We start from the raw sequence: 18,118 nt of genomic DNA on the forward strand, positions 1-18,118 counted from the left end.
AGAGCTCTCTTGACAGCCATAATTTGCTTTATTCAGTGGGTCACCCCAGCTCCAGTTCCTGTTGCTGCCCAAAGCCTAGCATTTTTCCCTGCGCTAAGGCTCCGTTGTACTACAGTATTTGGTAGCCTTCTTCTGGGCTCTGAGGACAATACGTGACCTGTGTAAAAATGCTGCGGTATTGGGGTGAGATTCCGGTTTCCTCTAACCAGGCCAACCGCAGCTCCTTTGACCTGCTTCAGCGTGAGTTTCGTACTGTGGAGGTCCAAGATCCTCCATTGCATCAGCCATCTGCAAACAAACCCCGGCCGACCACCATGTTGGACATCCCCTCGGAGCCCTGCAGCCTCACAATTCACACCATTCAGCTCATCCAGCACAACAGGCGGCTGCGCAGCCTGATCGCCATGGCTCAGGCTCAAAACCAACAGCAAGCGGAGGGCATAAAAACTGAAGACAACGAACCTCTGCCATCTTGTCCGGCCTCTCCACCTCTCCCTGATGACCTGCTTCCTCTGGATAGCAAAACCCCCAAAATGCCGTTTCAGCTGAGGCACAGTGACCCAGAGAGTGATTTCTACAGGTGTGTTGGTATTTCTTTGGGTTAGTTCTTGGCTGAAGGAAAGCTGAGTGTTTTTAAATACATATGTAGTTATGTTGATTCCCTTAGGCTGAAGGGTCAAACAGTTGTACGTAAAGTATAAAACAGCTTCGAAAAGGAAAGATTTAGATTTCTCCCGTGTGGATAACATGCATGCAGTTTAAAATAAATGTTCTTTTATTTCTGTCTATAAAATGTGGATGTGTAGTGCTGATTTCTGTCTTCTTAGTGCTACGGTAGATGTTTGTGAATGGTTTTGCTATCTTCAATGGTATTTTGACAAGTTTAGTTGTAGGATGTGAAGTCTCTTCTATTCGGGTCACTTACAACTAAACTTCCTTTATTGTAACTGAAAATCCGGAAGACGCATGAGTAGGTTTTGGCTGTTTAGTTGTAGGTTCTGAACCGGGGATTTGATAACATATTTATAAGATTGCACTGGCCAAGGACCTGTGACGTAGTAACTATCACATTTCACCCTGTTTGTTGGTGTGACTCTGATCAGAGGTGGCAACGAGATGGGTGAAGGGAATTCTTGTCTCTGATACTGGCTCCACCAGCCAAGGGCTGGAGAAAATGTAAAGGAAAGTTGCATTGCTTCTACCTCTCCAGCCAATCTTTGATTAAATAGTATCGTCACTACCTCCCTGTCTACCCCTCCGACAAGCACTAAATTCACAAGGAGGTATTGCATTTCTTGCAGGTTCTCATGATACTTTGTAGGTTATGTGCATTTAAATTCAAGGATTAATCCTCGCTACTATAACTTGCTGTTCTCAGATTAAAGACTATGCACCAATAAACATGATATAGGAGAGGATAATACGCTTTAGTTTTTTAAATGGGCATCAATAAAATATAACGTATCAGTTAAATGCCACTGAGATCTTTAATGGCCTGAGGTTGTATAAAATGCATTTTATTGAAAGATGTTGCTTTTGGTAACATTGTCTCTCTGAACAGTAGAGTGATTCTTTAGTGCTGTTTGTGGAGGAACACCGTCATCCTTCTTGGAAGAAACAAAGTAATTAGCCTAGAGGGGTGAAGGGAAATCCAGCCCTGTGAGGATAAAGTCTGAGCCCTGTGACTCCTGCTCTCTCTGGCCCTGTGGTTTGTAGAATTGAGTAGTGTTCTGCTGTGTCCATGTTTTGGGGGCTGCTTTGTCTTTTTATTGTCCCTTGTGAGTTACTGGGGTCTGAATAAAGAAATGTTATTTAGCAGTCAACCACATGGGGGAGTTTAAGGACTAGACTGTAAAAACTGGATAGGCAATTTTGAAATGAAATGTTTTGTGGCTGACAGAGAGTGGATTTATAATGAGCTGCAGTGTAGAGTAGAATTTAATTGTGTGCTTGCTAAACCAAACACATCTATGCTTTTCCAGGAGGAAAGCTTTGAGTTTGTTGTTGCATGTTTGTTCTTAACTGTTTTAAGACACTTATATGAATTAAGAATAGCAGCTGCTGTTACAGTAGTAAAAAATAAAGTTATATGATTTGCTGATGCGTATTCTTAGTGTGTAAAAACAATTTAAGGGAGACCATTCTTCCCCTTGATAAAACACGGTAGTGCTTAATTTTATGCTGCCTTCTGAAGTGCCATTGTCAGAGTTACAGTATTCAATTAAATCCATATTTTAATTCCATTTTCTTTGGCAGTAACCTGGGTCTGAGAAGCAGTGTATAGGTATGTTTAGACATAGGAAGAAAGGAAGGTAAGAGCGGCTAGTCTGAATCAGACCACAGATTAGTTTATTATACATGTCCTCTTCTGTTTCCTTGTTATTAATTTTCATCCTTTGACCCCACACCCTTGTCTTTTATTTTTTTTATTCCCTGGATTCATTTTGGTTTTCCTCCCCTGTGCCCCGCCCTATACCTGTAACCCCTACCTCCTCGTCTCTTTTGAGATAAGGAAGAGGCAGGACCTAATTTACTGCTATTTTTCAGTTGGTTTGGTCTTTTCAATCCCCCAAAATCTGTACCGCCAGCAGTTTTAACCATGACACTATTCCTCTCCTCCATTTTTCCAGACTGTTTACAAATATGTTGAAACAAACCTTGATTCTGGCACAGATCCTCGAGGGAAGACCTGGGCTCCACAGTGGAGATCTCTTATGTACTTGCTTGTTAATGGATTTGTAGGACTCTAGTAGGTTTGTGAAGCAGGTTTTCTGGTAACAAAAGCTGTCTGGACTCTTTCTGAGTGTATCATATTTACCCATGTGTCCTCTAATTCTGTTCTTATAATTTCTTTGAATTTCCCTGATACACCAGAATATATCAGGCTTCCCAGCCTGCAATTCCTCACATCTTTTCTGAAGCTATTAGAAGAAAATGTTTTCATGTTTTCTGTCTTCTGGTCCTCATGGGCCAAGGCAGTTTAAAGCAAGAGGTGACTCACCACAGCTATTCAGCTATTTCATCCTTGAATTCCTTTAGTATTCCTGGAAGAATTACCATCTGGTCCTGCTGATCTGCAGCTGTTGCTGTTACAGTTCTTGGAATACACAATAAGGGATTAACATTTGTTTTTGGTTGGTGTAGAAACAGAAGGTAAGCTTAAAGCATAATGAGTAAGGAACTGTGGACCTGAAACTACCATTTGACATTTGAACAGGAGGCTCTTACCATAATACGACTGCTAGCTTTTCCTTCTTCTCTGTTCAGCTTCCTCCGATTAGCATGGATCCATCTTCAAAAGAAACCTAACCTACTCATTATGTGCCTCTTCAGATTCTTTTTCTTGTGTGTGCATGGTTGGTTTCTTAACAGATCTCTCTGCCATTCTCTCATTTGCGTTCCTGACCACATAGGATGTGTGCTTTGCATTGAAAGATAATCCGTGAATGAAATTGGGAGCTTGCAATGGGAAGAGAGTTGGTGACAGAAGGGCTTATCGTTAAGAAATGTCTGCAGAGAAGTAGGGAAGCACGTGTCAGTGGTATAGCACGTTTAATGTTTTGGAGCAATGGAAATTAGAGCAGGCAGAACATACTTCCCCAGCTGGACTAAGCACTTCGACTTAGCCCCTAAACCTTCCGATCTTCCGGGTTGGGCCCCTGGGACCCAGTTTATTTTCCAAACGTTATCTATTACCTCTTGCAATTATCTATTGAGCAGTTTCTTTTTATACCCATGCAGCCTTCTGTAGACATAGCAGAGATATTTAAAAAGAGGCTTACTCAGGATGAGGTAGAAAGAGGCCCTTTTCTAAAAGCAAACAACTTTCTGGTTTGAGTTAGTGTGCTGTGTACTTTGATGCACTCTCTGACTAGTATAATCTTGGTTTTCCAATATTCCCCTTTATTTTACTGTTTTGGGGAAAATGGCTGTGAAGCGACCTTGTTGCACCTCATTTGGTAGAAATTCAACTCCACAATGTAATGTTTCATAAAATTGATGTGTTCATAGGAAAAACAATCCCTCCCTCCATCTGCTGCTAGCTTATGCTCACCTAGGAGGGAGCAGAGCACTTCAATCCGTTACTGCAGTTGAGTGAGCCTTGGCTGTCGATCCTTGTACTGACTTAGCCCAAACACTTTCCCCTGAAGATAGTTGCATGGGAAATGAAACACGAGATCTCCTTCTCTCTAAGAAAAACAGCCTTACAGGAGAGGAGCTTGGGTGAATGGATTGTGGTGCCTTTGGGGAATGTCTTGTTGACACAGAAAATGGGCCTTTTGTGAGTTCTGAAACCTTATGAATCCTGAAAATAAGCCTGTTTGGTATGAACGGACACTTTTTCTGTTGTGAAGTTCTGCATGTTGCAGGTTTGCTGTCAGCAGTGGGAGAAGGCTGGGCTTTGGGTCTGATGAATTTGTGGCTTGGCAGGTAGCTTTCTGTCTGGAACATCATCTAGTGTTGGTGACCCGTATCTAAAAATATAGATTCTATTGGAAATACAAAATTGAAGAGCTACAAGTTGGCCAGTATTTGTGATAAATTTCATCCTATGTATTCTGTAGAGATGATCACCTCCAAGTAACAGGCCTAATTGCCAGTCTTGTTAATCTCTGGTGACAGAATTTTAGGGATTAAAGCGCTCTTGTTTACTTGCAGCTCTATGACCCTGGTCATATGTTAAATAGGTTTGGCTTTGGATGGTTGCTGGATGGGGGAAGCCTTTCAGGAAAGTAGTAAGTGCTGCAGAGGGTAGCATTCTGCATAATTATAGTATCTGGAAGGCTGCTTTTGTGGGTGCTACATAGCTGGATAAGATCTAAAACCAAGGCTCTTTAGTATGGTCATCAGGGAAGAGAAGTTGTTTGCTGGTCCTTTTCGGGAAGGCTTGACATTAGGCAGCTGCTCTCAAATGTCTCTATATGGCTGGTTTTGTTTATGTGCATTCTTATCAGACAGTACCTGAAAGTTAAAGGAGATGAAGAAAAAAAGGTATTTTCTCATTTGTTGGTTTCCATTAACATCTACAACAATATTCAAATTTTTGCTGTCTAATCAGGCTTTTAATCATCTTCCTCTATTGTTTATTGTGAGAAACAGGAAAACAAGAGAAGAAAACATACGAAAAACAAAACAAAATTGATTTACCTTACCAAGAACAGGAGTTGGGGATTTGGATTTGAGTACAGTACCTGAAATTTCTTTTCTGTCTTTAATTTATTAGGTTTCAAGTTGATTATATCCCTTTCGGCATAGTAACCTAGCTGCATTTTAATGTTGGCAATTAGTTTCTTTTCCTCTAGGAGTTTAAAAGAGATACAACATTCTCTGCTGCTTCTGAACAGCGATACGCATTGCTAAATGGTGGTTGTGCTCTATTTTACAAGTGGCTGAGTATCTTGCTTGGGCTTGCCAAATTCTATGTCTAGTTTAAGTTCGTCCATAGTGTTTTGAGTGAGTGGCAAAGCATCAATAATGGCTTCTTATTTGTCTCTGTATTAATAGTAGTCTGGTGTTTGGTGTTTTTGGTACCATAAGATGCTCTCAACTGATGGCTGCTGGACAGCTGGGTGTGTCCTTTATATGTGTTAAAAAAGAAGAGATTCTTTTTATAGGCATAAATTTTGATGGTTGTTTTCTGGTTGTTTTTGTTTGATGGTTGTTTTTTTCTGTTGTAACTTCCTGGTCCCAGTGTTGTATGAGACATATGGCTGTTCGTGAAAATCAGAAATCTTTCACTGGGAGGTGAGGGAGAAGTAAAAACAGTATGGGTGACACTTGGTTTATAAGGGAACTGATGATCTTTTAATTCATCTTGTCAGAGCACCTGCTGTCTTCTTTACAAAGTAGTTACATAATTGAGTAGGAACTGGGATGAGAGTCATTTTCCAGCAATTAATAACTGGGATGAATCCATGACCTGAGATCCACATGCTGTTCTTAATATCCACTTAGAAATATCATTATCTGCAGCTTTTAGTATAGTGTGATCCCCCCGCTTTGTTTGAATAATCAGGAAGTGCTGAGCTGGTGTTCTTGAAAATGAATGATTTTGGTTCTGATAGCTCTAAGTTCAACCTTCCATTTTAACTCCCCTGAAATGTTATCTTTTTTAACTGCTGTGTTTCAGTGGTTTTCTATGGGTCAGTTCTGAGGATCAGGGGGAGCTGAGGCTCTGTGATCTAGCATCTCAGTGAGACTGAAGGCTACCTAATGCACTTGTTGGAGAGACAGAGTAGTGAGAATTTTATCAAAGCTTCAGTGCTGTCTGTGCACTGTTTAATCGGGTCTTGTTACTGGAAAGAGTGTGTGGTGATACACAAGGCATGTAGGGTGAGAGTGAGGCAAATCTCAGGGTGTGCTGTGGAAGATGTTGGGAGAAATTGATCAGAAATAAATGAAGGGTGAAATTGTTAGCTTAATTCTGCCATTGGTGCTGAATGAAGTGTAAAAAAGTGTATAAATACCATACTTAGCAGAAAGGAAATTTGATTTTTTGACATCAGCATTTGAAGACCGTGTTACTGATACGGGCAAATACATCGCATGCATTTACTTGTGAGTTGAGAAATCTGGTAGAAATATGTTACCTTTCAGAGGCCTTGCCTTATCTCATCTTCTCTTTTTCCTGTGTGGAATTTCTATTTGTTAACTCATCCTGATAAAAAATTCAGTTGCCTGACTGTAAATGAATGATGTTTGAAGTGCTCATGTCAGTTGTTCTCCATCTCCTCCATCCTGCGTGGTCACTTCTTCCCGTTTAGCAACACCAAGAAGAGAGGTCTCAAACCCAAGGCCAGGGAATGCTGCTGTACAGCGGAACCTCTCCAGGTCTCCTCCCAGGGCCTGGTGTTCCCTTCTTAGATTGCATACAGGGATACTTCTTTCAGTGTCATGCGTAATGATTACTGGAAATAAGGGCAGGGAAATGGTCTTTTTGGCTGCAGTGTACCTTTATGAAATGTATGTGTATCCCATTTCTTTCTTTTCATGTGTGTCTTTTGCGTTATAAATTCAGATCTTGTCTATCCCAGAAGCCTTTGTATCCGACTCTTAGGCCTGTGACATCAGAGATAATAAGGAAGAGAAATGTAATTAACTGAGAGGAGAAATGATTTGCATTCATGTTATTTAAAATGCCTTTTTTTGTTTGTGTCAAGGACCCATTTATTTCATATCTCCAGGAGAAAAGCTCTTGGGTGGGAAGGGAGTTGCTTAAGGGTTCAGAAGATCTGCATCCCACATTCGTGAATCACCCAAGGAATCTTGCGGCATTAAAAGGGAAAATGAGAATTGGCAGTGCTGATTTGGAGGGAGAGGAAGAAGGTAGTGTTCATATGTAATGGAGAAGCTGTGGAGAACCCCAGACAATCTGATTTCCCTTTGTACATCACCGTATTATTGAAAATATCTCTTCAACTGATACATTCCTTTCAGTTTTTGGAGGTGTGCTATTTTTGTCTTTTCTGGTTTTTAGAGGAAAAGGGGAGCCAGTGACTGAGCTGAGTTGGTCCTCTTGCCGGCAGCTTCTCTACCAGTCAATGGCCACTATCCTGGCTCACACAGGCTTTGAGTGTGCCAATGAGAGTGTCCTGGAGACCCTGACAGACATCGCTCATGAGTACTGCTTGAAGTTCACCAAACTGCTGCGCTTTGCTGTGGATCGAGAAGCTCGACTTGGACACACGCCTTTCCCTGATGTCATGGAGCAGGTCTTCCATGAAGTGGGCATTGGCAGTGTGCTCTCGCTGCAGAAGTTCTGGCAACACCGCATTAAGGATTATCACAGCTACATGCTTCAGGTGAGAAGAGCAGTAGGGACCTGACAGGACCAAGAAATGTACCGCCAGTACAACTGCTTATTTCTGTAGCAAGCCCTGGGTCTTACTGAGGTAAAATCCGATTAGAAAACCTCTTGGATGTGGAGGGGAGTCATCAAGGAAAAAAGAAACAGGATTTTTTTGACTGGAAGACACAGCCCCTTATTTGTGTCCCTACTGAGGCTAAGAATGCTCTACTGATGGTTTGTCTGGGTTTAAGAGGAGGCCCCCAGCTTTTGAATGGCCCAGGCAAAAATATCAAGTAGAGGTAAAATCAGTACTGACTGATTAACTGAATTTTCTGCTTTAATGGGTTATTTGGCTACTTACCATTTCAGAAAACAAATAAGTAGACAAACAGAAATTACTAGGCTGTACAGTGGCTTGTGTTTGCTTAAGCAAGGGGTGACTTGCTTAAGCTTTAGGAGTATAGGGTAGTATTGTGCTGATCTGAGTTGTCACACAGGTGCTACCTTCCACTCTGGAGGGGACTGTGCTTCTGTGGAGAAAGAAGAAGAATTGTTAAATTTCTTGGAATAAGAGGTATCGTATAAAATGTAGGTTATAAGAATAAGGGTATGGTTTCTTCTGTGAAATTAAACATATGCATTTTATTTGAATGATACAAGACTGCCTGTTGTGAACTTAGAGAAATGCAAGGATTTGAAGTGGGAATTTTACTCCTACTCATCAAAAACAAAGACTTGAATCAAGTAGGTAGCCTGTGACCCAAGGCAAAACCTGCCATCCTTTCCTCCTTGTCACATTATCTGAGTGCCAGTTGACTCATCTTGGAGCAGCTTCCTTGTACTCCTTCTTTTCCTGGGGTTGGCACCTTGTGGCTTACAGAGGCAGTATAAATCAGAGACACGTGTAAGTGCATGTAGCATGTAAATTGCGATGGACTCTGAGGTTTGTGCATAAAAATAACATCATCAAGATCCATTTTCATTAAAAACATTTTGGTTCAAAAAGCCAGTTGTGTTCATTTTTGTTCAAATGTTTTTGTTCAGTTGTTGTCTCCTTTTGGAATTTGAGTTTTCTGCATCATTCTGCTGATGCGGTTCACTCTCATCCTGCAGCTGGTCATTGTCTTATTTGTTCTGTTCTCTATGCAGGGCTGAGGTTCACAGTAGCTTCTGTATTTGGAAGTATATCTAGAAGGGGGAAATAGGCTTTGCTATTCTTTTTTCCTTCTTGTTTCTGCCGTTAAAAAGCCTTGGGCTTTTCCTGAGCACAGTTCACTGACTGTTGGGATTCAGTGGTATAAACAAGCATTTGTTAGAAGCAGATGAAATCTGAATTTTTTTAGTTTAATTGCTTACAGCTGTTAAGTTTCTAGAAATACAGGGTAGTTCTAAATCCCATTCCTGTATTTGTTTCATTTCTTTGACAGGAGAAAATTTCTGTGTTTTTTGCTGTGAATTTGACAGAAGGTACCCAGGGTTTGCCCAGTGGTGACTACAGAGCTGATGAATATCTGAGCTGCTTGGTTTTTAATGCTGGAGTAAATTTGTTACTGGTGTATGGGGGACAGTCTTATAGGTAAAACCAAAGAGTGAGGCTGAGACACTTTGCTTTTGCTTCGTGCTCTGTTTAAATTTCTGGGCCTCATCATCTCTGTCTGTGAAATAAAGGTGCTCATATTTATCAAGCAGATGTGTTAATGGATTAAACCTCTTATTAAAGTCCCTTGTTACAGGACAGAAGGTGTTCTTAAAGGGGAAAAAAAAATCTTCCCTGTGTAGCTGGTAACCTGTTTACTTGTTCGTTCAGGTCAGATGTTAATAATATTCTGGGAACAGAGCGCACTGCAAGGTAATTGCCATCAGAGTCTCTGAAGTTGCTCTGACCTTTCTGGCCTCTTTTTCACCCCCGCTGATCTTTGACAGGTTAGCAAGCAGCTCTCTGAAGAATATGAGAAGATTGTCAACCCTGAAAAAGCAGCAGAAGACACAAAGCCTGTGAAGATTAAGGAGGAACCAGTTAGTGATATTACTTTCCCCATAAGTGAGGAGCTGGAAGGAGATCTGGCTTCTGGTGACCAGTCCTTGCCTGTTGGAGTCCTTGGAGCTCAAAGCGAACGCTTCTCTGCCAACTTGGAAGTAGAAGCTTCCCCACAGACTTCAGGTGGGGGTTTCTTGCTACTCCTGGAAACAGTCCATCAGCAGTTCCATGTGATCTTGTTTCTATTTTTAATAGCAGATCCCAATGTGAGGAAGGAGAGGGTGAAGAAATTTTTAGGTTTTAGTAAAAAGATTTGGATGGGAGGGAAATACTTGCCTGCTTTCTAAATACAAAACCAAAGAATCAAAGGTATCAATTGCTGGGATTTGTTAAATATTTACTCCATTCATGGACCCTGTAGAATACAAAATGCTTTATATGGTGTTTCTTTTTAGGGGATGGTTAAAGTTCTTGGCTTTGTTGTTGGCGTGAGGTAGATTGTTTTTTCTACTGCGCAAGGGCTTTATTGTTGTTTTTTGAACTAGAGTATTTGCTGCAGATGTGAGTACCAGGGTTTTTTCCCAGTCTAATGCAACAAAGACAAAAATAACTTTTAGGTTTATATAGATGTATATATTTTAGTTTAAAATAGACTAGAGTTGTATCCTTATTTCTAGTAAGGAGAGTACCGGATATTTTTTTTCCTCTTCTTTTTTTTCCCAGGTAGCTTTGGATTCTTGTCCAGAGATTCATGTTACAAAAGTTGAAGGCCATGCTCCTTGTGACTGGAGTAAATTCAAGACCCTATATAGTTTAGGCACTGAATGAGTTATTGAAATACTAATGATACTTGTTGCTGTCCTCCGTATTCAGAAGTCACTCCGGTAGTGACAATCATTGTTTTATGAAAGTTTATCACCGATTTATGTGAAATGAGCTTGTGGGGGTCTCTTCTATTCTAGCGTCTCTGCCAAAAAGCCTGCTGTAGTTAGCTGAGGCCATGGAGAGTGAAAGGGTGAGTGAAGTAGTGGGGTTACAGAGACTGCACTATTTTCCTCCAAGTGTCATCCCTTGATGTTGGCACTGAAGCACACTGGTGGCCAGCATGGGAGAATCTGCTACTGCTTTTTTATATCTATATACTGTGCCTTTTTTATATCTATATACAAGTTTTATTCTGTGCACTGTTTAGTAGTGCTAAATTTTCTGGAAAATGAAGATGATGATCTTCTCCCAAAGAAAACCAGTTTTGATTTTTGTATAGAACCTTCTGAACTCTGGAAATCCCTGCAATAATAACTGTTTCACTTAAAAATCTGGTTAAAAACCAATGAAGCCTGTCCTGTTAACCCTAAATTAAGTAGCATATATAGTGAGATTAGAGTATACCTCTGAGGCCACTAGTTGTCTTTTTTTAAATATTATATTCTGCTGAGTTTTTAAAAAAGCAGAAATCCATCTGATGTTTTTCTGGAAGCTCATATTGTTTTCCGTAGTACCTCTGAAATGTGAAGTGCTCGCATTTTTATGGGAGAGGGAACAGCAGACTCCTCTGGCCCATCTGGGGTTGCATGTGGTTCAGCTTTGTATTAGCATCTACTGCTTGAGACCCAGAGGTTAGCATGCTAGCTGTATATTAAATGCTTCTTGCCTCTCTGATACCGAATTGATGTTTTCTAATTAAGAATACAAGTGCTCTGTTCCTCCCTGAAAATTCCTCTTCACTTCACAAGGGCCTTTGGAAATCTCATCACTGTGAGAAGTCCCAGTCTAGAGCTGGGCAGGCTGGAGGGCGTAATATCATAAGGAGCGAGAAAAACCTGCTGCAATTAGGACACCACCATCTTGAAAATAAAAGTGTGAGGCCCGTAGAGAAGGCAGCAAGGCTTCACTGTCTAAGGGCAAAACTCTCGTTTCAGCCTTCCGTGTTCTGCTAGTGTTTCTGTTTCTGCCTGGCATTGTGGTTGTGGGCTAGCTGCTTAATTTCATTGCATTTGGGGAAATGTAGGCAAAATTGGGGACCTTGTTCCTCCACCCAGCAGGATAACATGAGGATTAGCTCATTTGTAAAGTACTTTGAAGTTAAAGTGCTTTGAAGATGAATGTCCTGTGTCGATGCTTAAGTACTTTTATTCTCAGTGACACTCTCAATGACAGGTGATAGAGCTGAAAGGAATAAGGCTGAGCAATTAAGAGCAATTGATGAAAGAGAGACACAGTTAAGTTTAGTGAGCATCTTTGATTATTGTGTAGACTGGAGCTGCAACTGTGGAACTGATGGTGTTTTAATGATGTGTCCATTGTTGTTGAGAGGAATACATTTTACTTATAATTAACATAAAAAGGACTTTTCATTAAGACAACTGGACACCAGCAATGCTGCTGCTGAGCTAATGTAGGCTGTGTTACCACAAAGGTCTCCTAAACCTTGGTTTGGGCTAAGCTGCTCTGGAAAAGATTCCTGACTCTTTCATAAGGGAGAATTCTCAGTGCAAACATGTGGTGGAAGATTTGTTCTCTGTGTAATTGCTAGTAATAAGGAACTATTGTTAGTCGTATATTGATAATAGGGAATAGTAGTAGGTTTGGCTCAGTACAAGAGATTTAGTTGTGCTTTCAAACTCTAGCCAAGCTCCTTGAGACACAAGGTTTGAAAAACTTATTAAAACTGGTTTCCTAGGGTTTTTTATTTTCCATGCGAATTTAACCCCACACAAGAGGGACCAGATTTAAAACTGGGAAGATTGCAGGCTTTGTTCAGTTCTGGGCTGTTCATGCCCATCTCAGCAAGGAGCCCAATTAGTGTATTCTTAATAGAATTTTTGTCTCTCTTAAAACTGTAAATAAGCAGAAATAATGCAATCTATAATTACTGCTCTTGGGGAGAAAAACATTTGCTCTTATCAAGAAATATGGTTTTGTAATCTTGTACAGAAAATCCTCAATCTGCTCAGGTTGCACACTAGTCCAAAAGTTTAAAAAACAAAAAAGGGGGATGGGGGGAAGCTATTTCCCAGCAGGGTGTCTGTGAGGTTGAGACAAGAGGGTTTGTTTCTATTCTGCTGAAGGATGGGATGAGACCTGTGGGTGTTGAGTACAAGGAGGCAGGCAGTTGGGTGGCTGATTGCACCTCTGGTGTCCCTGCATTTCAGTGCTGGAAGTGGTATTTGAGACCGGGCATCTACCTACTCCTTTGCCTGCTCACTTCATCTCCACTGCAGAAGTCCGGTATGTCTGACAGCATAAAGGAGGTTGCTGATGTTGCAAGGACCTCATCATGTGAATGACTTCTGGACTGCCTCTCAGCCCTGCTTATGCAGGGTCTAGTCCTTGTGCTGTTGGTGTACTCGTTGCTGCTGAGACACTTTTTCTGGAGAGTGATGTGGGCTCTTTAAGTTGTTGTTTCTCATGGAGAAAACCATGTGGAGGATTGCTGTGAAAAGATAGCATCGTGGTTTTTAGAGCGGCAGTTACTGGGCTATTAAAAAAAAAAAAACCCACCAGGTTTTTTTATTTATTGTTTCACAGTGCTTGATGTGTTTTGTTTGTTTTCCCCCCAGCCTAGTTCACATGTAGCTTTGCTTTTGGTCCTTCTTTACCAGTGCTGCTGTCCCTTGCATCTGCATGCTGTTGTAATTTGTCTTTTTAGTCAGTTACTACTGTGTGCTTTTTCTTTCTCTAGGGGCTGAGGTGAATGCTTCCCCACTCTGGAACTTGGCACAGGTAAAAATGGAACCACAGGAAAATGAGGAGGCTAATGTACATGGCCACGGAGTCCTAGGCAGCGATGTCTTTGAGGAACCGATGTCAGGCATGAGCGAAGCTGGGATGCCACAGAGCCCCAATGGCTCTGAAAGCAGCTATGGTTCTCATTCTGCTGACAGTCTGATGGGATCTTCACCTGTCTTCAACCAGCGCTGTAAGAAGAAGATGAAGAAGATGTGAAAAGAGACAGTCTTTTTATTTGGTCCTGATGGTATGTAATAGACTTGAAGCGAACTAAGAGAGTACTGTGATGGCTATGATTCATAAACAGGGCTGGCCCTGGTCTATGAGGGACCTCGCATAAAATTATTATGAGAGGTTTGATGTGTAGTGCACTTCAGCTCCCCTCTTTGCTAACTTCTGTATTCCATCCTGACTCATGGGATTGAAGATCACCCTGTACATTTGATGGTGACATGGCTTGCTTTGGCAGATTCATGAGGAAGTTACCGGTGGAAAGTAGTTGTGAGGATATTTGCTAAGTTATAGAATCATTGAATAATTTGGGTTAAAGGGACCTCTCGACGTTTCTAGACCAGCCCCTTGCTTGAAGCACAGCCAACTAGAGCAGGTTGCTCAGGGCCTTGCCCAATTGAGTGTTGAGTATCTCCAAAGATGGTGCCCAAACCTCTTTGGGCAATGTTTTCCCATATTTGACTACCCTCATAGTAAGAAAAAATATATTCTTGCATCTAGTTGGAATTTCCCATGTTCCAACTTGTGTTCATTGCCTCTTGTTCTATCACTGTTCATCTCCGAGAATAGTCTGACTGTCTTCTCTAACTCACCCATTAAGTGGTTGTATACAATGAGATCTCTTTTAAGCCTTTTCTCAAGTGTGAAGAAACCAAGCTCCCTGAGCCTCTCCTTGTACGCCCTGTGCTCCAGCACCCTAACCAGCTTTGTGGCCTTCCACTGAAATTGCTGCAGTGCCCTTCTTGTAAGGGGGAGCACAAAAGTACATGCAATCCTCCAGATACGGTCTCACAAGCGCTGAATAGAGAGAAATGATAATTTCCCTCAATGTGCTGACTACACACTTGCTGACTGTTGTGGGGCAAAATGAAAGTCTTAAGTCAGAATATTTCAGTGGTTGGGGAGCCGTCACTGATGATTATGGTGACCTAGCAAAGATGCTGTAGAGTGGCCTCACGGTGCCATCAGCCAGCTCCTTCAGTGCCTTCGTATGCATCCTGTCTGGTTCCATGGACTTATGTATGTCAGTTGGCTTAAGTTCTTGCTAACTCGATCTTCTGCTACTGTAGGTAAGGCTTTATTCCCACACACTGCTGGAAGACCCAGGGATCTGGCAGGCCTGGAGGCAGACCTTATCAGTGAAAACAGGCAAAAAAAGGTGTTGAGTATGTCAGCCTCAAAGTACAAAGAGCATCCTTTGTCACCAGATTGCCTGCATTGTTGAACAGTAAACCCCTGGTTTTTTTAACATTTCTTTTGCTTCCAGTGTACTTAAAGAAGCCCTTTTTCACATTTCTTACCAGTTTCAACTCCAGCTGAGCTTTGGCTTTCCTAACTGTCTCTGTATGCTTGGGCTGTGTCTGTATATTCCTGCTGGCCAGCCCATCCTCACTTCCACCTCTGTGTGCTTTTTCCTTTGTGTTTGAGCTCAGTCAGGACTTCCTTGATCATTTGTGCTGGCCTTCTGTCATGTCTGCTTTACTTTCTGCTCATCAGAAAGGACTGTTCTTCCACTTTGAGAAAGCTGTCTTCGAAGATAAGGCAGCACACTTGAGCCCCTTTGGAAGGCCAGGGCAGTCCCTCATGAGATCTTGCCAAGACATTCTTTGAATAAACCAAAATACGTTGTGCTAAAGGTCCAGGACTCCGTCTTGTACACGTTTCTCAGAATTTTAAATGCCACAATTCTATGTCTGCTGCAGCCAAGACCTTCACATTCTCCACCAATTCTTCCTTGTTAGAAACAAGGCCAGCAGAGCTTCTTCCCTAGTTGATTTCTTGATCATCTGGTCAGGGAAGTTGATGTGGTTTTCTGGAGAGAATGAAGCAGCTTTTACTACTGGTGTGAGCCAGTACTGGCAATGCAAACTTGTCCTTTTGCTCTCGCTGGATTGAGTGCAGCAGCTTCAGGCGGGCTGAGGTTTCATATTCAAAGTTGTTATCTTGACAACTTAGTCTGAAACAGAATCTATTTTGCTGCTTGCTTTTATTGCTCAGCTGACTGATGGCATTTTTTTTGTTCTGCACAATCCTCAGTTGATCAACTCAGTCTTTAACTTGATTCAGTGAGTATCTCTCTCAAAAAAGCTAGAAAGAACACGAATCAAGAATGAACAGCCACTTAAACTGGCTTTATACCTGTAACCCATTGGGATGTTTGAAGGAGATTTACCAAACCTCCCATTTGTCCTTACAATTGCAAGTTTATCTTTTGAAGGAATGAGCTCCAGGCATAGTATTTTTGTTTCTGTATTACATGCCTAGCCTTAATTCTTTTTTCATAACTGTATTTCTCTTCCACTTTATAGAAGTGGAAGCCAAACATAAAATTCCTCAATGTCTAATAAGAATGTGTGACTACAGGCTTTTAGGGACATTGGAGTTAAAATTGTCCATCACAGTTTTAAGAGTTTCTCCTGGGGGGTAAATTCTAGCTATTTGAAGCCTAGTCAGTAGTAGAAGAGTGTACCAGCGTATCAGGAAATCTTTATTTTGATTCCCTCTGAGTCACCATTAGGCAAGCTGCAATGTCCCTGTTTTCTCAGCTGTAAAAAAAGAATACTACTATTTGCCTCTTGGAAGTGTGTTTTGAGATTTAGTTACTATTCAAAAAAGGCACTGTGATCATTCAGAGAGTTTTGTGAGAGTTGTGAGCTTTTCTTCTCTTTCAGTAGGACTGTTGCTGGCTGGAGAATGCTTAGATGCTTAGAATGCTTAGACACTGAAATGTTTCTGACCTCATGATACTGGTTTTAAGTAAAACTGCTTATCATGAAGAAGTACAGCACAACTGTGCTGTTCAACTGCCCAGGTACAAGGAAGGCATTTTGGGTGGTATCTTATCACTCAGCTTTAGATGTTTGCATGTAAATTTGTTCCTCTGGGCCCCATTTGCAGCTGAAGAGAAATAGTCATTCTTAGGTCACTGTTCATCTGGCCTTGAAGTAGAAGTATAAAGCAGGTCAGATGAATGGCATTTTTAGAAATGTCTATTTTTTCTTTGTGTGCCAATAAAGTGAGTTCAACTTGACTACCTCAGCTGAAGACATCTACACCATCAATATCTGCATTAAGTGACCTGACTTTAGTCCTTCCTGTGTGGGAATCAGAGGAGACTTCCTCCTGCTGGGCCAGTGCTTTTTCTTTTCTACACATTTAGTAGAGCTTGCCATTCAAATGGTAGTATGGGGCTAAAAGCAGACTGCCCATCTTACCTAAACCAGCAGATCCAGTGTTCTCCACAACACACAGAATGTGCTAGGCTGGGGCCTTGAGGCTCGGTCTGATTTGGCCCTTGTGTCTTTGATACTGTGTGAGAACACCTGTCACTGAGCCTTTCTCCGTAGCTGCTTTGCCAAACTGTTTTAGTAAAGTATTCTTAGGCCGGGGCACCTTTGCAAAGTTCCTTGCACTATTTTCAGGAGCTAGAGGACAGAGTGACTGCTGCCAGCATCGCTTGCTCGTTTACAAGATTTCAAGTGGGCTAAAAATGAAAATGTAGTGTTCTCCAGGGCTTTGGTTAAACCTCCTAAGCATCAATCTTAAGTGCTTTCTTTATATTGCTCACATACAGATGTTCTGTCTTACTTCTAATTGTGTTTTTTTTATTTCACATCCCTTTTCCACACCCCTTTCACCCTGTAACATGCACTCTGCAACAAGCCAAACCTGAGTGCTTCAAGTATATTTAAATACAGTGGAAACTCACTCTCCTTTGATTCAGCTGTGTCATTGCAGTGTAAGAGAGAAGTGTTACTGATTCTTTTTGGAATGCATGTTTATGCAGAGATGAGAAATGCATTGGCATCGCTTGCACATGCAAAAATGATGGCAGAGTAAAATCTGTACCTCCTGTTCCCGCATTATGCTAACTGTTGGTTCTGACATTTGTGTGCTTGACGTTTCCTTTTATGCATGTGGAAACTTTACCTTCTGGGTGAGCCCCTCCCCTCTGAATGTTTACAATCCTTAGATTTACAGTGGTGTTCATCATGCATGAAACAGTGAAATTTCAAATCTAGCTCACAGATACAGACAATATGCTCTTTTGATGAATCAAATAAGATTTTGCCAGGGGTTAATGCAGCCTTGAGCAACTAGTGAGGAGTTCATTCACCATGTAATCCCCAAATTTTAAGCCACAGTTAGATTATGCAGAGGGTTGGAATGAAGCTCTGCTGTCGCAGTTGTAATTTTTTGCTGGTCGCTGGTAAAACGCTCTGCCGACCCACCTGCTTCAGTAGTCTGCAGTTTTGTTGGTTCTTTCATCTTTCTCCATTCTCTTTCCAAAGGTGGGTGGATGGCAAACTGGCATATTGAGTATTGACCATGTCCATGTCCAGTAGCACTGATGTCTTTAGTGATTTATTTTGCCATGATTGAAATTGGTG

General features: G+C 41.5%; 1 protein-coding gene across 1 annotated transcript; it reads left to right on the top strand.

The window, feature by feature from the left end:
- Positions 1-145: 145 nt before the first annotated feature.
- SUPT7L (SPT7 like, STAGA complex subunit gamma) lies at positions 146-13,767 on the top strand. The gene is made up of 4 exons (XM_009816782.2): positions 146-580; positions 7,478-7,802; positions 9,713-9,950; positions 13,450-13,767. Exons 1-4 carry the CDS (start codon positions 168-170, stop codon positions 13,710-13,712), a joined length of 1,239 nt encoding a protein of 412 aa, XP_009815084.1. The 5' UTR covers positions 146-167; the 3' UTR covers positions 13,713-13,767.
- The last annotated feature ends 4,351 nt before the right edge of the window (positions 13,768-18,118 follow it).

The sequence above is a fragment of the Gavia stellata genome, chromosome 2 (assembly GCF_030936135.1).
Source record: "Gavia stellata isolate bGavSte3 chromosome 2, bGavSte3.hap2, whole genome shotgun sequence".
NCBI classification, from domain to species: domain Eukaryota; kingdom Metazoa; phylum Chordata; class Aves; order Gaviiformes; family Gaviidae; genus Gavia; species Gavia stellata.

What these genes read in the sequence shown, in the direction of transcription:
- SUPT7L (XM_009816782.2), top strand. Translation starts at nt 168, where the DNA reads ATGCTGCGGTATTGGGGTGAGATTCCGGTTTCCTCTAACCAGGCCAAC. An exon ending in ATCACAGCTACATGCTTCAG is followed by an intron (nt 7,803 to 9,712) that starts GTGAGAAGAGCA and finishes GATCTTTGACAG; the next exon opens with GTTAGCAAGCAGCTCTCTGA. An exon ending in AGCTTCCCCACAGACTTCAG is followed by an intron (nt 9,951 to 13,449) that starts GTGGGGGTTTCT and finishes TTCTTTCTCTAG; the next exon opens with GGGCTGAGGTGAATGCTTCC.